Raw genomic sequence first — 17,370 nt, 5'->3', positions numbered from 1 at the left:
AACGTCGTGAGAATTGTATTTTATTATGTTTTATTTTTATTATTTTATTATTTCCTTTCTACGTGACTTTACCGAAAGAACCAAGAAGACATATGGTTGTTATCGACATGATTCGGTTTCAGATACTGATGCGCAGCGTGTCGGTGACCGCCTATGAATATAATATTTAACGCGAAAACTGAAACCTAGTTTTATGATGGAAGTCATTAGGATCGTGGTTGTTCCCAGTCGCCCTGCAGACGTCGGCGTCTGCAGGGCGACACTCGGGAGCTTCACAGAGAACACAACTCCTTCTTGTGAACAAGCCCAGACCAACTGGGTGAGGAAGACGGAACCAGGACACTGCACGCCCACCCGCAACTGCACCTCTCATCCATCACCTGTCCTGTAACACGACAGCCAAAGTCATTCTGTAGCCGAGCGCTTGGCAGAACTGCGACAATATTCAACAATGCGAGCGACGCGTGGTACGGGGAACAAATATTTATTAATTAACGCAGCAGTGCGAAACACTTCCTTCCCACAGCTGTCAAAATAAGAGCTGCCATTACATTCACAAAATGTACAAGCGCATCAAGTACAAAACAATTGGGTGCCGATTGTGCAGACATTCCCGTCACGTCTCCCCACTCTGGGTTCGTGCGTCGCTGCGAAGACCACAATGCACCAGGGGTATTTTACAGTAGTCGCCACCGGCAACATAACCACGAGCAGCTGTGGCAACTTGGTTCGTAAATGGTACATGGTTACCATCGAGTTCTGTCTAAGCCAATGAAAGCAGAGTTTGATGAACACTGATTGGCCTACAGAGCCACATACCCTTGAGTAGTGGTGTTATTTTAGTGATCACATTGTTTGGATTTGTGCTATGAAGAAGAGCTATAGGCCAAAACGTCACCTATTTGTTACTGATTAATGTGTTGGGTTTTTTGCTCAGATTCGGGAGCTACCAACATCTTTGTAAATACAGAACATGAACTGATTGAGGAATGGACGATCATGATTACAGGCAACATTTGCCCTGCAAATTTTCCCGACTGTATCATGGCCTTTAGAAATGCCGGTAATGCCACGATCGTCACTCATCACCTCCCACCCACGGTCCCCAGCGCCACGCGTCACCACATGAACCTCTGCAGGTCGGCGCTGTCGGGCCACTGGAATGTTCGGTGCAGGAACAGATGGACGGTCGCTAGGTTCACGGCCAGGTGCAGGGCTGCCTCCACGAGCAGATGGGGCACAGGGGGCACGGGCGCGTTGAGCCGCAGCACCAGGTAGGGCAGGATGAAGTAGCGCAACTCCAGCAGCAGCTGCGGCACCGTTGCTGCCATCACGCACACGGCGAACCCCGCGCGCCAGAACGGGGACTTGGCGCGCAGAGCCTCACTCAGCACCCAGCCGGCGAATAGGTAGGCAGGCACCGGCAGGAATTGCGCCGGCGCGTGCCGCCCCAGCGCGCGCCGCCACAAGTAGAAGGTGTAGTGGCGGTTGTCAGCGAGGAGGTAGGGGTGCACGTAGGTGAAGCGCCACACCAGCAGGCAGCCGAGCGCCGTCAGGGCGAGCGCTGCCACTGGATGCCGGCGGAGGGCGAGCGCGGAGTTGCGAAGGCGAGTAGGCGAGAGGAGCAGGTGTGAGCTGAACGCCAGTGTGAAAACGAGGAAGTAGAAGAGCTGCGGGAAGTGTAGGCAGGCCTGGTGGCTGGCGCGGTCGCCCAGAACAATGCCGTCGTTTGCAACCACGAAAGCCAGGAAGGCGCCGAGCGGCAGCGCGTATGGCCAGGCTGGCGCCAGCGCGCGCCACATTGACTCCGGGGAGCGCAACCACTGCAGCCCGAAGCGCAGCAGCTGCAGCCAGCTCTGCCACAGGGATGGGGACCGCCGGTCGCTCGGGCTCACGTCCTTCTTGCTGTGCTGCTCCTCCCAGGCCTTGTCCAGTTCCTATCCACGCACATACACAAAGACCCCCCATTTAGCCGTAACAGACTGCAGGGGCAAGTGCTGTTAGCGAGCACCTATGAAGGCCGGCACGGCACACAAGGGGGTGGGTGGCCAACACCACGCCCGGCCGCCTTTGTCTCCCTAGTGACGATGTTTACACACCAGGTACTCATTTGAGGCTTAGTCGACCTAGGGGAGGCCCGGGACCAGTTCAGATAATCGTCACTGGTGTTGGCCGTGAGCGGGAATCGAACCCGGGTCGCAAGGTTCATAGCATAGCGCGCTAACCGCTACATGACCGCTCCCCACTCACTCTCGGGAGAATATTTGAGAGATGCGGAAAATCACAGACCAGCAGGAGGAAGGCAACCATAACCGGTGCTGACAATTTCCCAAGCTTTGTGGCCCGACACATTGCGATGTTTGATGTTTAATACACGTGGGAGGAAACTGGAGTACTCGGAAAAAACCCACACATGCAAGGAGGGGGGGGGGGGTAACAACTAAGAAGTATTTTTGACAATCGGTGTTTTAATGAGCAGGAGTGTTTTTGTGGCACTGTGGCTCTCACGAGCAAGAGGCCCCACCTGGCAGACGACGGTGCCAGCGTAGAAGGCGACCCACACCACGTTGGTCTGGCGGAAGCAGAGGGCGAGCAGCGACACGAGCGCGGCGGCGCCATGGCGACCGTGCGCACACATGAGGTACGCGAGCAGCGCCAGGAAGGTGGAGCCGGCGTCCGTGTAGTAGAGGAACGAGAAAAAGTAGAGCACAGGCAGCAGCGCCAGCGACAGCGCCTGCAGCAGCTGATGTGGCGTTGACAGCTTCTGCACGAGGGGGTCAGCAGGAGACCGGGGGTCAAGTGCAATTAAAAAAGCACCGATTGCAATTCACTACGGGTTTCACAATTGTGATTGTGGTGGGTGGAGGTGGGGGAGGTGGTTGGGATTTCTGCGAAATAATAACCGATGGCCACATGCTTTATCCTTAGTACATGCGCTTTGGGATATTGTGGCATTTACGTACTAAAAAAACGTAAATCATTATGAAATCATTGTTGTTTGGGTTGGATCACGTAAGTATACAGCCAAATGGTGTTGTACATCCTGCTCCACCCGACACAGCCAAACAATTAAAGTTGTCACATGGACAAAACGTGCAGATTGATATTGTTTGCAGCAAGCTGTTGAATAACAATGCCATTGTGACCATCCTTATAATAACCTTCAATTGTCAGTCACAGCATTTGAGCAGTTTCCATGGGGTCGAGGGCTCAGTCTAACCAGAATGACCAAGGGACAAAGAGAATCGACTATGAGCTATGCACAACTTTCGACATTTCACTGCAGTAAAAAGAACGTGAAATCACCAAATATATTACCTAATAGCACCACTAGAGAGCAGCAGTGAGCAGGTAGTGGTGGTGAGGGATTTTGGAGGCTTCAAGTCTCCAATAACACATTCCTGCGGAGGGAGCTGGTAGGAACGTTGGATTGCTCGGTCAATGGCCAGGGTCAACGGCGGCGTGGTGTATTCCGCAAATATGGCCGACTGTGAGGGCGGGCACAAGCCGGCGTAAGTAGGTTAAACGTTGAGTTTTATCAGGGCACCACGGGGTGACCAGCCCCTTCCCCACCCAGCCCCACCCCTCCCACACCCCACCATCCCCACCCAGCTCCTCCCCTCCCCACCCAGCCCCTCCCATTTTTGGATGCACAACGGACGGACACAATATTCCCCTGTGGGCTGGTGTAACCAGGAGGTTCCTACCAGTATAATGCAGTGTCAGTAGAGATTGTAGAATGACCCACATCTATTTGTCACTGCGAAAATGTGCTTGTATATTTTACACGCAAGTTTTCCCAGCCACTTGTAATTCACACGTGGCTTGTCAGAATGGGCTACATGTCGAACATATCTCTCAAGCTACAATGCGTGGTGAAAGCTTCAGAGTAGAAATGCCAAACACGCAGCACAACCTTGAAAAACGCCTCACTCACCGTGTCACTGTGAAGGCGGCATGTGAGCAGGTAGAGTGTGTAGAAGTTTCCGAGGCTGAAGAGGAGGCTCGTGAGACGGAGGAGCGTAGGAGAGCAGCGCTCTGAGGGAGGCAGCCCCAGCATCCAGCCAAGTGGGGAGAGGAGGCCCAGGGAGAATGCATACAATCCCGGTGGCGTCGTGATCTTCGGGTCCCACTGCACGGGCAGAGGTTACACATAATTAGCATGAGTTTGGTCACTGCATTTACGTCATAGTTACACGTGACTGCTGCACCTGTCAACCTATACGGGTTGACATGTATTCTTATCGGGAAATAGTTGTCAGGTCCATACGGCATACAGCCGTTTCAATACGGGCAAAAATAAAATCAATGTTGTCTATTTGTTTGTGTTTGGCCCTTGTGATGGGACTCTGTAGGACGAACGTTGAGATTTATAAGTGCATGGGGTGACCAATAATGTCTGATTTGGTCTGTAATAAGGTAGGCACTGAAAAGGGGTTGACAGGTATGCACCTCTTTCTACTACACCTACCACTGGCGAAATATCGAAGTCTCTCACCAAACCAATTTATGCCCCAGATCACCTTCGTAGAAGAGAATTGCAGGCTCGGTGGGTTCCCACTCGGTTAACGAAAACTGAAGTCAGCGAAGCTCGGCCGCGCCCTCTGCTGGGCAGAGTGCAGGCTCGACGCATGAATGAATGGGAACCCGACTTATTTTGGGGGGAAGACGGAAGTGGTGGGAGAGCAGTGCAGTACACAATTTATATTTATGCAGCAGTGTGAGACGAGGGTTGGCTGTTGAGTAACGATAAGTCCCCCCCCACCCTCGCTGCAGTTTCAAAATTATAGGTCCACTAATGGATTACACCTGATGATGGATGCTTGTGTTGCGCCCGAAACGTCGTGATTTATTTTATTCCTGCAGTCACGAAAGCTTCAAATCAAGATTGGATTACAATCTAGATTTATTTTCGCCTCTTACTGCCACTTGTCATTTTGTTAACGTAAAGGTAAAATCAGCGGGGCCATCATCAGTAATACACAATCTCTTGCTGGATAACGTATTCCCCAACCCGCTGCCATCTCTTGCGATCCTGTAACTAGTGAGAAGTCAGTGGTTAGCGCAATGCGGCCACGACTAACATAACTCGCGGGTCATGTTTGAACTGTGCCTCGGTTCCACCCATCATCGATCCACACTGAGAATACGTGAGGATGCCTTCATCCAGCAGCAGAGTGACAAAGGGCTGAAAATGTACGGAAGCAGCTAATTGGTCCACCCATCAGTGGATACGGAGGGGTACGTAGGGCTGTCTATTACCCCCGCAATAAACAGCAGCATCCCTCTAACCGTCCTTGTGCCCGCCAATCAACGTCAGCCTCGCAGGGTGGCTGGAAAGCACACGTACGTTCAAGAAAACGGGGTTATCTGCGGATAAACGCGGCGTGTCAGAAAAACACGGGAAGCACCCCCCCTCGTCCCACCACTCGCCGCGGGAGGCCCTGCCGCAGGCTTCCCGCGAAGTCGCTAGGCAACGGCGGTCACTCTCCGTGTGAGCAGCGCTCCGCACCTCAAGGAAGGAGCCGTTGCAGTACTTCTGCGCTTGCGGGACGTGGAAGATCTCGTCCATGTAGGGCTCGGGCTGGGAGCCGCTCATGGCGCTGAAGATCGCGGCCGAGAGGCCGAGGTAGACGGCGGCGGCCGTGGCGACGCAGAGCGCGGCCATGACGGGCGACCTCTGACCCGTGACGTCATGTCGCGGGTGCAGAGTGAACAGCTGGGGGGGGGGGGGCAACTCTGCTGCTGCCGAGACACTCAATGTGGGAGACGAGACACCGTGTTGCTCGTGCTGCTGGAATAACGGCACTCCCCCCACAAGGATAACCGTGGACAAATGACGTCACGGCGTGACGCATTTCGAACGCGTGACATTGCGGTATCGGTGACGTCACGCAATGATTACGTGATGCGAAAACTTCCACAGATTGTTTGTGATGGTGTCGCTGCATCGGTGAGTAAGCGCACAAGCGCAAACAACAAAAACGCACTCCCGACACACTAACGTTTCGGGCAATGACCCTTCTTCAGCGCACATTAAACCAAGTGACGTCACGAGCTGTTGGGCGACGTGACGTCACAAGCTGTTGAGCGGCGTGACGTCAGGATATTTTTTGGCTAGGAAGGGGCGTGACGTCACGAGCGGTTTGGGGAACGTGACGTCACGAGCGGTTTGGGGAACGTGACGTCACGAGCGGTTTGGGGAACGTGACGTCACGAGCGGTTTGGGGAACGTGACGTCACGAGCGGTTTGGGGAACGTGACGTCACGAGCTGTTTGGCGTCTCGTTCTGTGCGGGTGGAGGAGGCGATGGAGTCTGGGGGATAATAGAAAGAAGTCGTCCCTCCCCTTGCACGAGGCGCGTGTGCTGGAGGTCTCCACGGGCCCCAGAGCCTTCGTCGCCGGGAGCCTCAGCGGCAGGTTGGGGGGCGGCTTGCCGGGGGGCCGGAGCGCAGCTCCAGGAGAGAGCGGGCGGAGCGCGGGTGAGGAACTCATTCACTGTTCACTCACTCGCGGTTCACTCACTCAAGGTTCACTCATTCACGGTTCACTCACTCACTGTCATTCACTGTTCACTCATTCACTGTTCCCTTACTCACTGTCACTCATTCACTGTTCACTAACTCACGGTTCACTAACTCACGGTTCACTAACTCACGGTTCACTCACTCACGGTTCACTCACTCACTGTTCACTCACTCCCCGTACACGTGGCTAACCGTGCTAATCGGAGGTGCAACAAATAGAAGGTGACCTCGTGCTGACTGTAGCCCCATTTCTGACGGCATCCCTCGCCCCTTACCTCCTTAGATCCACCACCAATCGCTAACCCCAACCCTAAATCCATTCCCAACTATCCACAACCCGACCCTTGACTACGAATCACATCCCCGGTACCATCTCTAATGGGCTGCAGGAATGTTGTTGTTTTTAAATACTTTATACTAAGTTCACTTGCTTGCGTGCTTGCTTGCTTGCTTACGACCGTGCAAATCTTTCGGTCGTTTTTTAACCCACTTCCCGTGATCCAATCGAGCTGACATTTTGCACACAGACTCGTTGTGCGGGACAATTCATTTTCCTGAAAATTTTTTCCAAAATTTTATACGGTTTAGGGAAAAATAAATAAATATTTAATTACCTATTGCTTAATGGTGGCAGGCAATCATCTGACCCATAGGTGGCAGCCATCTCAAGCCAGAGGACGAGAGGACTCTAGCCGCCCGTTTCAAAGACCAATGTGGGCTGGGTTGTGGCCAATTGAACACGCATATAAAGGATTTATAGTGAAAAACTTTGTTTTTACGGGTTAATTTTTTATTCTTCAGAAAGCGTTCGTTTCTTGGCGGCGAGAAGTAGAAACATCAGCAGCAGAAAAGTCATCGGCAGTAGAAGAAGTAAGTAATATTTAAAAAAACACTTTTTAAAAAACACGCTTTAATGAAATGTACGAGTAATGGAAGAACTCCACGACTCCAGGAGGTGGCCCCGAAGCTTGCCAGAACGTAAGGGGCCGTGGTCAATTACAGCCAACGTCAGTTGAGCGTGGACAATTAGACCCAAGCCGAAACATAACATATACAAATGAATGTTTTAAAATATATGTTTTTATTGATTATGACGTAAATATACCAAGTTTGCAATCGATACCACATTGGGAAGTGGGTTAAAAATGAGTTACAAGATTTAAGGATACAACAACGACAACAACGACAACAGACAGAGTTAAATAAAAGCATGTAATAATCCTCAGTGTTGACTGGGGTTGTCACCTCACCAGTTTTGATCCGGAGTTTGATCCGGAGTTGTCATGTTCACTCGTCTGGGACCTGGCATCAATGTTCAGGTGGCGGGAGTTGTTTAGTATTGAGGTCTGGTGACATTCTGTCTGGAGTGTTGAACCGTATCGACTTAATTATACTGCACAGTTTCATACTCTTTGTTTTTTTTTCGGTAATGTCACGTAGGTAAAAAATAAAATAAATGAAAACGAATTAAAGTTGATGTAGTTGTTTTCATTTATTTTATTATATAAATGAAAACAACAAAATTAAGTTTATTTAGTTGTTTTCATTTATTTAATTTTTTACCTACGTGACTTTGCCGACAAAAATCAACGAGTATGAATCCTTGCAGTCACGAAAGCTTCGAATCTCGAACTACTACACGGTGTTGATAGACCCAAGCCAGCGGGGAAATATGTCCGGATTTGCTCTGTGGAAAGGGTGGCAACTCCACTCAATCGCACCGACGTATTCCTTCACTCATTCATATGCCAATCAATTAAGTAACTCACCCATTCACTCACACACTCGGTTTGCCACCTGCCTGGGAACTGGCATCTCTTATCTGTGTTCGGGTGATAGGAATTGCTTTGTTCCGAGATCTGGTGGCGTTGTGTTGTTGAACTCCATCACAATAAGCTGTGCAGTGTTGATAAACCTCAGCCAGGGGTCGGCAAGCTGCGGCTCCGGAGCCGCATGCGGCTCTATATGGACTTTATCGTGACGTGTGTGTGTGTATGCATTTGTGTGTGTATATGTGTGTGTATGCACCAGCCAGTCATCTCGGTCATCTCAGCCAGTCGACCCGTGGCACCTGGGTCTGCCCCGTGACCTCCTGCCAGCGGGCGTTCGACACTTCACGTGGCCTCAAGGTGCACATGGCCTGGCACAAGCGTCGTGGTGACGTCACCGCCAATTAGTGGCGAATGGCGGTTGTTGTTGTATGTATGTGGGGAGCGATAGTGTAGCGATTAGTGCGCTGCGCTATGAACCCGGCGACACGGGTTCGATTCCCGCTCACGGCCAACACCAGTGGTGACGATTATCAGAACCGGTCCTGGGCCTCCCCTAGGTCGACTCAGCCTCAAATGAGTACCTGGTGCGGTGTGTAAACATCGCCACTAGGGAGACAAAGGCGGTCGGGCGTGGTGCTGGCCACCCACCCCCTCGTGTACCGTTCCGGCCTTCATAGGTGCTGCTCGCTAACAGCACTTGCCCCTACAGTCTGTTGAGGCTATACGGGGGATCTTTGTATGTATGTGTGTATGTATTGACCATGCATAGACGATGACCCTCGTGGTAGCGAAACAAGATCAAATGGAAGCCCGCGTGGAGGAGCGGCTGGGAGGGATGGGCCTGGAGGGCCCTGACTGCTGGCCCCTGGAGCGCTTGCCGGGGTGGCGCGTCTCCCTGCTGCTCTTCCGCGCCGTCCAAAACGCGGCCGAGCTGCGGCTCAAGGCCGTGAGCGGGGCCCTGCCGGGGGCCGTGATCAGCGCCGCCGTGGTGAGTCCGTGTGAACCGCACGGCCGCGACACGCGAAGCCGCACGACAACCGGATCACCGCACGGGAACCGCACAGCAATTACGACCACACGGCACCCGCTTACCAACCGCTTGGCGACCACGCACGGCAACCTCACGACGGCCGCATGTCAACCGTATATCATCCACGCAGCAGCAGCCGTTCACCACATGGTAGCCGAACAGCAACCGCCACAGCATCCATCACCCACCCAGTGACACGACGACTACAAAGCGATCACAGACCACATGGCAAGCGCATAACCACACGGAAACCACATCACCACATGGCAAGCGCATAACCACACGGAAACCACATCACCACTCAACCGCCCAACAGCAACCACTTTTGAATGTAATACTATTTAATGTCTTTAAATGTTTAGTGTTCCATGTAAATCAAAGTTTTACCACATTGCGAATATATAGATGCGGCGTGCTGCTGTTTTAAATCTCTCGCCACGCGTTTACTGCAAATTGCTTTATTTCCCAGGTCTCCCTCGACAACGATATGTCACCTGGTTCTAAATAAAGACTACTCCTGCTGCTGCTGCTCAGCCACCACCTAGCCATGCCCCACCCCCACAGGGCAACCACACACGCGGGGCTCACTGCGACGTTGTTGCTACCCCCTCACCGCCCCCCCCCACAGGTGCTGGACCCGTTCCAGGTGCTCGTAGCGGCGCACAAGGCCGTGCACCTGCACCGTCTGGGCAAACTCAAGACCAAGGCGCTGCACTCCGAGGTCATCTACAACCTCTCTCCCAGCAACAACGTGAGAACCTCACGGCGTCGTGACAGGGCCTTCCCTCCTCTCACCGTTGCCGGAACATGCAGAGTGTTGCTCTTAACCAAATACTCACTCGGAGTTCTTGAGTTTTCCTGAAGACGTTTGGCGGAGTTTAAAGCGATCTGACGTCGTTGTCCACTCGCTCACTTTACTCGTGAGCATCGTTCTTCAGCTCACCAGTGAGCTGAGCTGACACAACACGTGGCCAAATCCAACAATCGATTAATTACAAGAGGTGTGTTGTTAGTTTAACACTTAGTCGTTAAGCCCGCCACCACCCGACACATACATTTAGTAAGGTTTATCACGTAAACGTAACGTGCCCATTAGTTACTACTTGAACACACCGGTGTGTTGGAGATTAAACCCACAACATTGGGGGATCTTTGTGTTGGTGTTGCTTTGGAGATTTACATCTTCAAAACGTTCTGCGCAACCGGCGGCAGATCTCGGATGCGTTCAGGAGGTTCGGCGTGGCGGACGGAGATACGGCGGTGCTGGTGGTGCTGGTGGAGGAGGAGGGTGCGGAGCGCGTGGACCCGGCCTCGGTGGAGGCACACGTGGATGGGCAGCGCGTGCCCGCCGGAGAGCTGTCGGCCCTCGCAGACCTCGCCCGCGTACGCAAGGTGGGGCTGAATCCCGATCGCAAACTCACTGCCGCTCGCAAACACCGACGCAAGTGTGGGGGGGCGGGCGGGCGGTCGCCGGTGGCGTGTGTGTTACCGTGTGTACCTTGGGGAAATGTTCTGCATCTATCGTGGAGAGTGGTAGTGTAGTGGTTAGCACACACCTACTAACCTGGCGACCCGAGTTTGATTCCTGTTCACGGCCAAGACCAGTCACAAATATCTGAACTGGGCCTGGGTCTCTACTACATTGTGCTGTGTGTAAGCATTGCGACCGGGGAGACAAAGGCGGCTGGGCACGTCCCATCCACCAACCCCCTCGTGCGCCGTGCCAGCCTTCATAGGTGCTCGATAACAGCCCCAATAGTCTCTTAAGGCTACGTGCGGGATCTTTGTGTTTGTTTTTCAGTGCTCATGATGCTGTGTGTTGGTGTGTGTTGGTGTGTGTGTGTGTTGGTGTGCGTGTACAGACGTACAAGGTAGCAGCAGAGGAGGAGCGACTGGGGACGCTGCTTGATGCTGTGGTGTTCCGCATGGCCGCCAAGGAGGGGCAGTAGGGTGGTCACAGCGCGCGGGGGGGGGCAGCTTCGTCTCACGCGGCATCGCGTGGGGAGGGAGGTTTTTTGTCGCGAGCCACTCGGCTCGGCTCATTCCGGCTCCGCCGATGGGAGTTGAGACGCAGCTCAGCGACGTCATTAAGCGGGGCTGTTTCTCTCGGACACAATGAGGTGCGCCAGTAGTTGTAGGCGTTCCGAATTTAAATGTCTTCTTCTCGTGATCTGACGAATTTTGACATCGGGATCCGATTGTCGCGTTCCCCCCTTGACACTCGCGTGACACGCGACTCGGCACGGCATACGCGGTGCAGCGACGCACTCTTGACGTGCTCGGTTTGCTGTACTGAAACTCGTGAATTAAATGAGTGAGACTTTGGTGATGGTTTGTGGGTTATTGCCGGGGTTTTTCTTCGTGTGGGGGTACGAGGTTTTGGCTGAGCACCATTGGCACGACCGCTGCACAGCGAACGTCGTGTGTAATGCCAAGGCGTCAGGACCGTCGGGTCGTCTGAGAAATGCGCGCGAGGGCGTTCAGCAGAACCGCGGCGGGCGCCGAGTAGTTGGAGCACAGCGCACCCTGGTTTGCGGGCCTCGGTCACGCACACACGCACACACACGCACATGCCCGTCGTCAATATCCACTGTTATTGCCAAGACCCAGAGATCTCCCAGTGAAGCGAATGCCACGAGGCAGCTTCAAGTGTAAGCATTGTTTATGGGACGTCGGTGAGAGGTGGTGTAAAGTGCCGCTTTTAATAGGCAATACTTTCTGCTGGTCTGTGCCTCTGTGCCACGTCTGGGTGGTGAGCACCAGGCCTGGGAGGAACCCCTCCTCCCCTTGCGCTCCGCTTGGTCGTAACGGCACTGTTGCTGTTTGTTGTCCAAATGTGGCACCGATGTGGGTTGTTGGGTCTTGCCAGAAGTGGTTGTCGTCGCGTGCTGGTGTCATTGATTCCCAGTGGTGGTTGTCGGTGGTGGTTGGAAATTTTCCAAATTCCGTGGTTGTCGGTGGTGATGATGCCGGCGGTTACGCGACCCACAGCAGGTAGAGGAGGAGCAGGGCCGCCATGACCACCGTCGCGGCAACGACGGCCGCCGTGGCCGGCGAGGGCCACTCATCGGCGACGCGTTGTTTCCATCGGCACGGGGCGACACTGCATGCTTGGCCGCTCCTCCGGGGCCGAAGCAGCACCCTGCTCACACGGGGGGACAGGGAGGGTGAAGTTTGGGAGCCACACCACGAGGTCGCGTCAACGGCACCGCGCAAACTCCCGTGCATGCGACACCCGTGCGCGTGTGCTTCTGCTGCACCTTCTGGCTGCATTCATGTCGCCTCTTGCACAGCCATGGCTCCTCCGTTCCTCGTCGACAAAATGAAAGCGACGCTCGCGACTCGAACAGTTCCTCGCTCAGCTCCCAGGAGGAGTGGGCGCCAGCGGGACGTGGCGCCGACAGATGCAGCTGCCGCTGTTGTTCCCGCGGCGAAGACGCAAACTCGTGAGCGCGTCTGGGCCAGGCGCGGCTGGCAAACGTGGTGAGGCAGCCCTCTCAATTTGTCTTTCAGGCTTCAGAACAAACAAACTGACAGCAGCCCAGCCACGCAGCGTCTGGTTGGCGTGTGAGCGGAGAGCGGACGCCTGCGAGGGAGGAGGCGCCGTGGAGGGAGGGGATGAGTGCTGGGGCAGGATGGAGGGAAAGCTGCGCTCAGGAAATGCATATTGTGGAAAATCTCGTTTTAGCCAAAGGATATGCGTCAGTGAGGCAGCATTTTTGCTTTGGCTGTAAAACTTGAGGCAAGAGGGAGGAGCGGGCTGGTGCGGTGTCTGCGTGAGTGGGTAGTGACCGGAAGCCGGAGTCTCTGCTGGTGGTGGCTCAGAGCCCATCTCGCATGCAGCTCTTGTGCCACCAGGAAGGGCCACGGCCATCGTGGACAGCAGCTATGAGAGGGTGGGGTGGCTGCCTGTGCCCTTGCTGCGATGCCGCTGTGTGCGTGAGATCGCTACACCTGTGAGATAACCGGGAGAGATCGCTGTGTCTGTGAGAGCGATGTAGCTGTGTCTGTGAGACATTTGTGCCCGTGACAATAAATAGGCAGGTAATCCGTCTCCTTTCCACGGCCTCTCCACATAAAACAAATATTGCTTACGCAACCTATCATTCGCACGTCCTCCTGGGAGTGCATTTCAGCCGCATCGATTGAAGACAAGCCAACTGGATTGGCTTTGCCATACAGCGCATCATCAGCAGTCGGGCTTGCATTCAATGCTGGTGAACTGGCGATCGTACAGGCCCTCTTACGATTATGATGCGAGGCCTAAGTTTGACGTTGCATCTGTGAGATAGGAATATTTGCAAGCTCGCTGTGTGTGCCATCGCCGAGTGAGATAGACGTCTCTGTGAGCTCAATGTAGCTATACTCTTTGTTTTTTTTGGTAAAGCCACGTATGTAAAAAATAAATTAAATCACGACGTTCCATAGGCAACACAAGCTTCCGTCTTCAGGTGGCACCGTCACAGCAAAATTACCTACGTGACTTTACCGAAAAAACCAAAGAGTATGGACTCAATGTAGCTGTGATAACTGCGTGAGATCGCTGTGTCTGAGCTCAGTGTCACTGATATCTGTGTGTATGTGAGAATTTCGCTGGCTATTTGAGGCCCTCTGCGAGCTGAGCTCGACTTGGCTGTGCCTGGCTCCTCTGTGAGCCAGCTCAATGCCTGGAATGTCGTGTTTCACTCCACTCCGAGGAATTCGACAGGAGAACGACGATAATCTATCACGGGGCATGGAATGCAGCTAAGAATAATAAATACTGTATGAATGAATAATTATTATTATTTTTGTGTGGGAGGGTTTCCCTTGAGGAGTTGTAGGGATAACGTGCTCAAAACCGTGGCGTGGTGGACATTGGCAATGACTAAAAAAAATCCCTTACTTTCTATGCAACCCTAACAAATTTCCAGTTTACTTTATACAAAATATTATATCTTGACATAAATGCAATGATTTTTCCACAAAATCTGATTTTAAAAACGCACGAGAGATGACCTTTCTTGCAAAAACCTGAACGCTGCAGGAATTCGAGGGAACATTTTGAATTCCATTACACCCCCCCTCGCCTGCCCCCCTTTTTCCCAGGAAAAGTATATTCGCTTTTCATCATCTCGATTACTGGCAAAAAAGTGTCCAAAAAAAACAACACGCACACAAATGTTGTGAGGCTCCCTTCCCGTGGACGTCGAGGCCAGGAGAAGGCGGTAAGTACATCAAGTGGACTAATCGCGACGTGTCCCATCTGTATGGCATATAGCGTTGCCCCCTCGCACGCGCATTTTTTTTTTATCTCTCTCTGTTAAGGTTTTCTTCCACACGTACACTCATTCATTGTCAGAAAATATCTTGACTGCAGGGATCCATACTCTTTGGTTCTTTCGGTAAAGTCACGTAGGTATAAAATAAATTAAATCATGACGTTTCGGGCGCAACACAAGCGTCCGTCATCAGGTAGGACAACCACAGCAATAAACTATTGCCGGAATTGCTGTAATTGTTTCTTGCTGTGGTTGTCCCACCTGATGACGGACGCTTGTGTTGCTCCCGAAACGTGATTTAATTTACTTTATTCTATACCTACGTGACTTTACCGAAAGAACCAAATAGTATAGAAAATATCTTAATCGTAATATTGATACTGCAGGAGGAATCCGATGAGCTATACAGCTCTTTATAACAGATGTCCAATTGGGGAGGGTCAGAAAGTTACAACAACAAACAATACAAAAACACGATAGGAGTGCAAAGTATGGGAAAGGTAAGCAAATCACTTTGAAAAAAATATGCAAATAAAACTAAACAAGTTTTTTTTCTTCACAGGTAAAGTCAACTGAGCTTATTTTTCAGAAGCGACCTGGCCACAAATGACAGCTCAGCGAAGTGCCTTATCACGTGCAAAATCTATAGCAGCCAAATAATCTAAATAATCTGAACGCATGTTTCTAATAAATGGAGGACCGCAGAGCGTGGGCAATTGCTGGCTGCTGCCTTCCCGCTCAGAAATTGTGCGATATGAAATTTGCATGAACGACGCTATATATGTGTTGAGGAGTTCCCACGGACGCACTCGGAGACGGAGGTAAGTTAAGGGCTTTCGCCAAGGGGTTTATTAAAGACTTCACAAATACACACAAGGGTTCATGAAACAACTCCCAGGGGCTAGGGGTCCTACTCTGAGTCCTGGTCCCTGCCCGACTAGCTCCGGTCTCTCTCGTGTCGGATCAGGGACACTGCCGACTCTACCGACCGGAGAGAGAGCACCTCTACGGCTACCACCGGCTTCTCCCCAGACTCACGACTCGATTCCTCTCTACCCCTGGTTCTCTCTTCACCGTTCTTACTCTACCTGTTCCCACAGTGACCCCGCTTACGTCACGGGGTCGCCATTAAATACTCTAGGCGTGACGTCATCGAGCCGCCCAGCACGTATGACGTCACGTTCCGAGACGTTATCGCACTGGACGGCACACACGACGTCACGTCCCCATATTACTCCTCTACATATGTATATAAAACTAAGAACGCGTTATAATTTATTTTAAACTTACAATCTTTGATGCATGCATATTTTACGATCACTGCGCTTCTGCGGCCGTCTGGAACGCTCTTCCTTCGATATTAGGAAGCCACCGGAGGTATGCACTTTGCAATCCAGATTGAAAACGAATTTCTTTAAAACTGTTGTGTGTGTTAAGTTGTTTGTCTCGATTTAAAGCTTTCGTGACTGCAGGGATTCATCTTCTTGGTTCTTTCGGTAAATAAAACATAATAAAATAATATATTAAATAAAATATTATTTTATAATATAATATATTATTATATTATGTTTTATTATTATTTTATTATTTCTCTTCTACGTGACTTGACCGAAAGAACCAAGAAGAAGTTGTTTGTCCTTCTCCCACACCTCCGATTAGCGCGGTTGGCTACGCTACGGTGCGAAAGAAGTTTAACGTACATATACTGCGCGTACCACGATTATATAAACTCAAACACGACAGTGTGCGGCATTGGGTTGATGCTTTTATTTACAAGCTTGAGGGATAAATCAACTCGCCCGCGTTGTGTTTTTCCCGTTGTAAATCAACCAGAAGCTCCGAAATGATTTAACTTCATCAGCGTCAGCATCAGCCCACAATCAATCCACTGCTGGATGAACGCCTCTCCCCAAATCCCAACCCGGCGATGCAACTGAACGGCATCTAACGGAGCCTGCGTCCGCCTGTGGGCAAGACACGTGGGAGTAAACTGAGATTTGTCACGAAGTAATTGTCAAGTTTATTCATTGTTAAACTGGGAGTTGTTACGAAACACATTCCTGCGGAGGGAGGTGGTAGGAACGTTAGGTTGCTCGGACAATAGCCAGGGTCAACTGCGGCGTGGTGTATTCCGCAAATATGCCCGACTGTGAGGGCGGGCACAAGCCGGCGTGAGTAGGTTAAACGTTGAGTTTTATAAGGGCACCACGGGGTGACGAGCCCCTCCCCACCCCCCACCCAGCCCCTCCCCACCCACCCCACCCAGCCCCTCCCCACCCTCCCCTCCCCACCCAGCCCCACCCCTCCCACCCCCTCCCCACCCACCCCACCCAGCCCCTCCCCACCCTCCCCTCCCCACCCAGCCCCACCCCTTCCACCCCCCCACTCAGCCCCTCCCCACCCAGCCCCTCCCCTCCCCACCCAGCCTATCCCTCCCCACCCACCCCCTCCCTGCACGACGGACACAATAATCCCCTGTGGGTTGGTGTAACCAGGAGGTTCCTACCAGTATTAATTGTGAAGTTAATTTATTGTTAAACTGAGAGTTGTTACGAATTAATTGTCAAGTTAATGAATTGATAATGGTTACACTGAGAGTTGTTACGATTTAGACCCCAGTCGTATACCAACTTAGAGGGGCGAGCGAGAAAGCCAAATAAAAATGTAATTACAAAATTATCCAAATTAATTAAATGATTATTATTCATATTTAATTAAGTATCCAGCTTTATTAAATATGTATTATTTATATTAACAGTTAATCAAATAGTTATCTAAAT

At 51.9% G+C, this 17,370-nt stretch overlaps 2 protein-coding genes and 1 long non-coding RNA gene across 6 annotated transcripts; 1 reads left to right on the top strand and 2 right to left on the bottom strand.

The window, feature by feature from the left end:
* Window positions 1-468: 468 nt before the first annotated feature.
* LOC144729316 (dol-P-Glc:Glc(2)Man(9)GlcNAc(2)-PP-Dol alpha-1,2-glucosyltransferase-like) lies at window positions 469-5,811 on the bottom strand. The gene is made up of 4 exons (XM_078609488.1): window positions 5,513-5,811; window positions 3,938-4,132; window positions 2,525-2,764; window positions 469-1,937 (listed from the first exon to the last, which is right to left on the bottom strand). The coding sequence occupies exons 1-4, from the start codon at window positions 5,666-5,668 to the stop codon at window positions 1,119-1,121; spliced, it is 1,410 nt and encodes a 469-aa protein (XP_078465614.1). The 5' UTR covers window positions 5,669-5,811; the 3' UTR covers window positions 469-1,118.
* Window positions 5,812-6,180: 369 nt separating this feature from the next.
* TPRKB (TP53RK binding protein) lies at window positions 6,181-11,653 on the top strand. Of its 4 annotated transcripts, XM_078609489.1 has the most exons (7): window positions 6,182-6,482; window positions 7,329-7,397; window positions 8,559-8,656; window positions 9,069-9,287; window positions 9,958-10,080; window positions 10,542-10,721; window positions 11,192-11,653. In XM_078609489.1, exons 4-7 carry the CDS (start codon window positions 9,072-9,074, stop codon window positions 11,276-11,278), a joined length of 606 nt encoding a protein of 201 aa, XP_078465615.1. In that variant the 5' UTR covers window positions 6,182-6,482; window positions 7,329-7,397; window positions 8,559-8,656; window positions 9,069-9,071; the 3' UTR covers window positions 11,279-11,653. The 4 variants fall into 4 exon arrangements, with proteins under 4 accessions (XP_078465618.1, XP_078465615.1, XP_078465617.1 ...); XM_078609491.1 differs by lacking the exon at window positions 7,329-7,397; XM_078609490.1 differs by lacking the exon at window positions 8,559-8,656.
* On the bottom strand, window positions 11,361-12,926 carry LOC144729319 (uncharacterized). Its single transcript, XR_013587690.1, has 2 exons — window positions 12,590-12,926; window positions 11,361-12,471 (listed from the first exon to the last, which is right to left on the bottom strand). It is a non-coding gene; the product is annotated as an uncharacterized LOC144729319 (long non-coding RNA).
* Between the last annotated feature and the right edge of the window lie 4,444 nt (window positions 12,927-17,370).

The sequence above is a fragment of the Lampetra planeri genome, chromosome 32, assembly GCF_965212315.1.
Source record: "Lampetra planeri chromosome 32, kcLamPlan1.2.h2, whole genome shotgun sequence".
Taxonomy (NCBI): Eukaryota; Metazoa; Chordata; class Hyperoartia; order Petromyzontiformes; family Petromyzontidae; genus Lampetra; species Lampetra planeri.
This window is presented reverse-complemented; position numbering and strand designations above follow the sequence as displayed.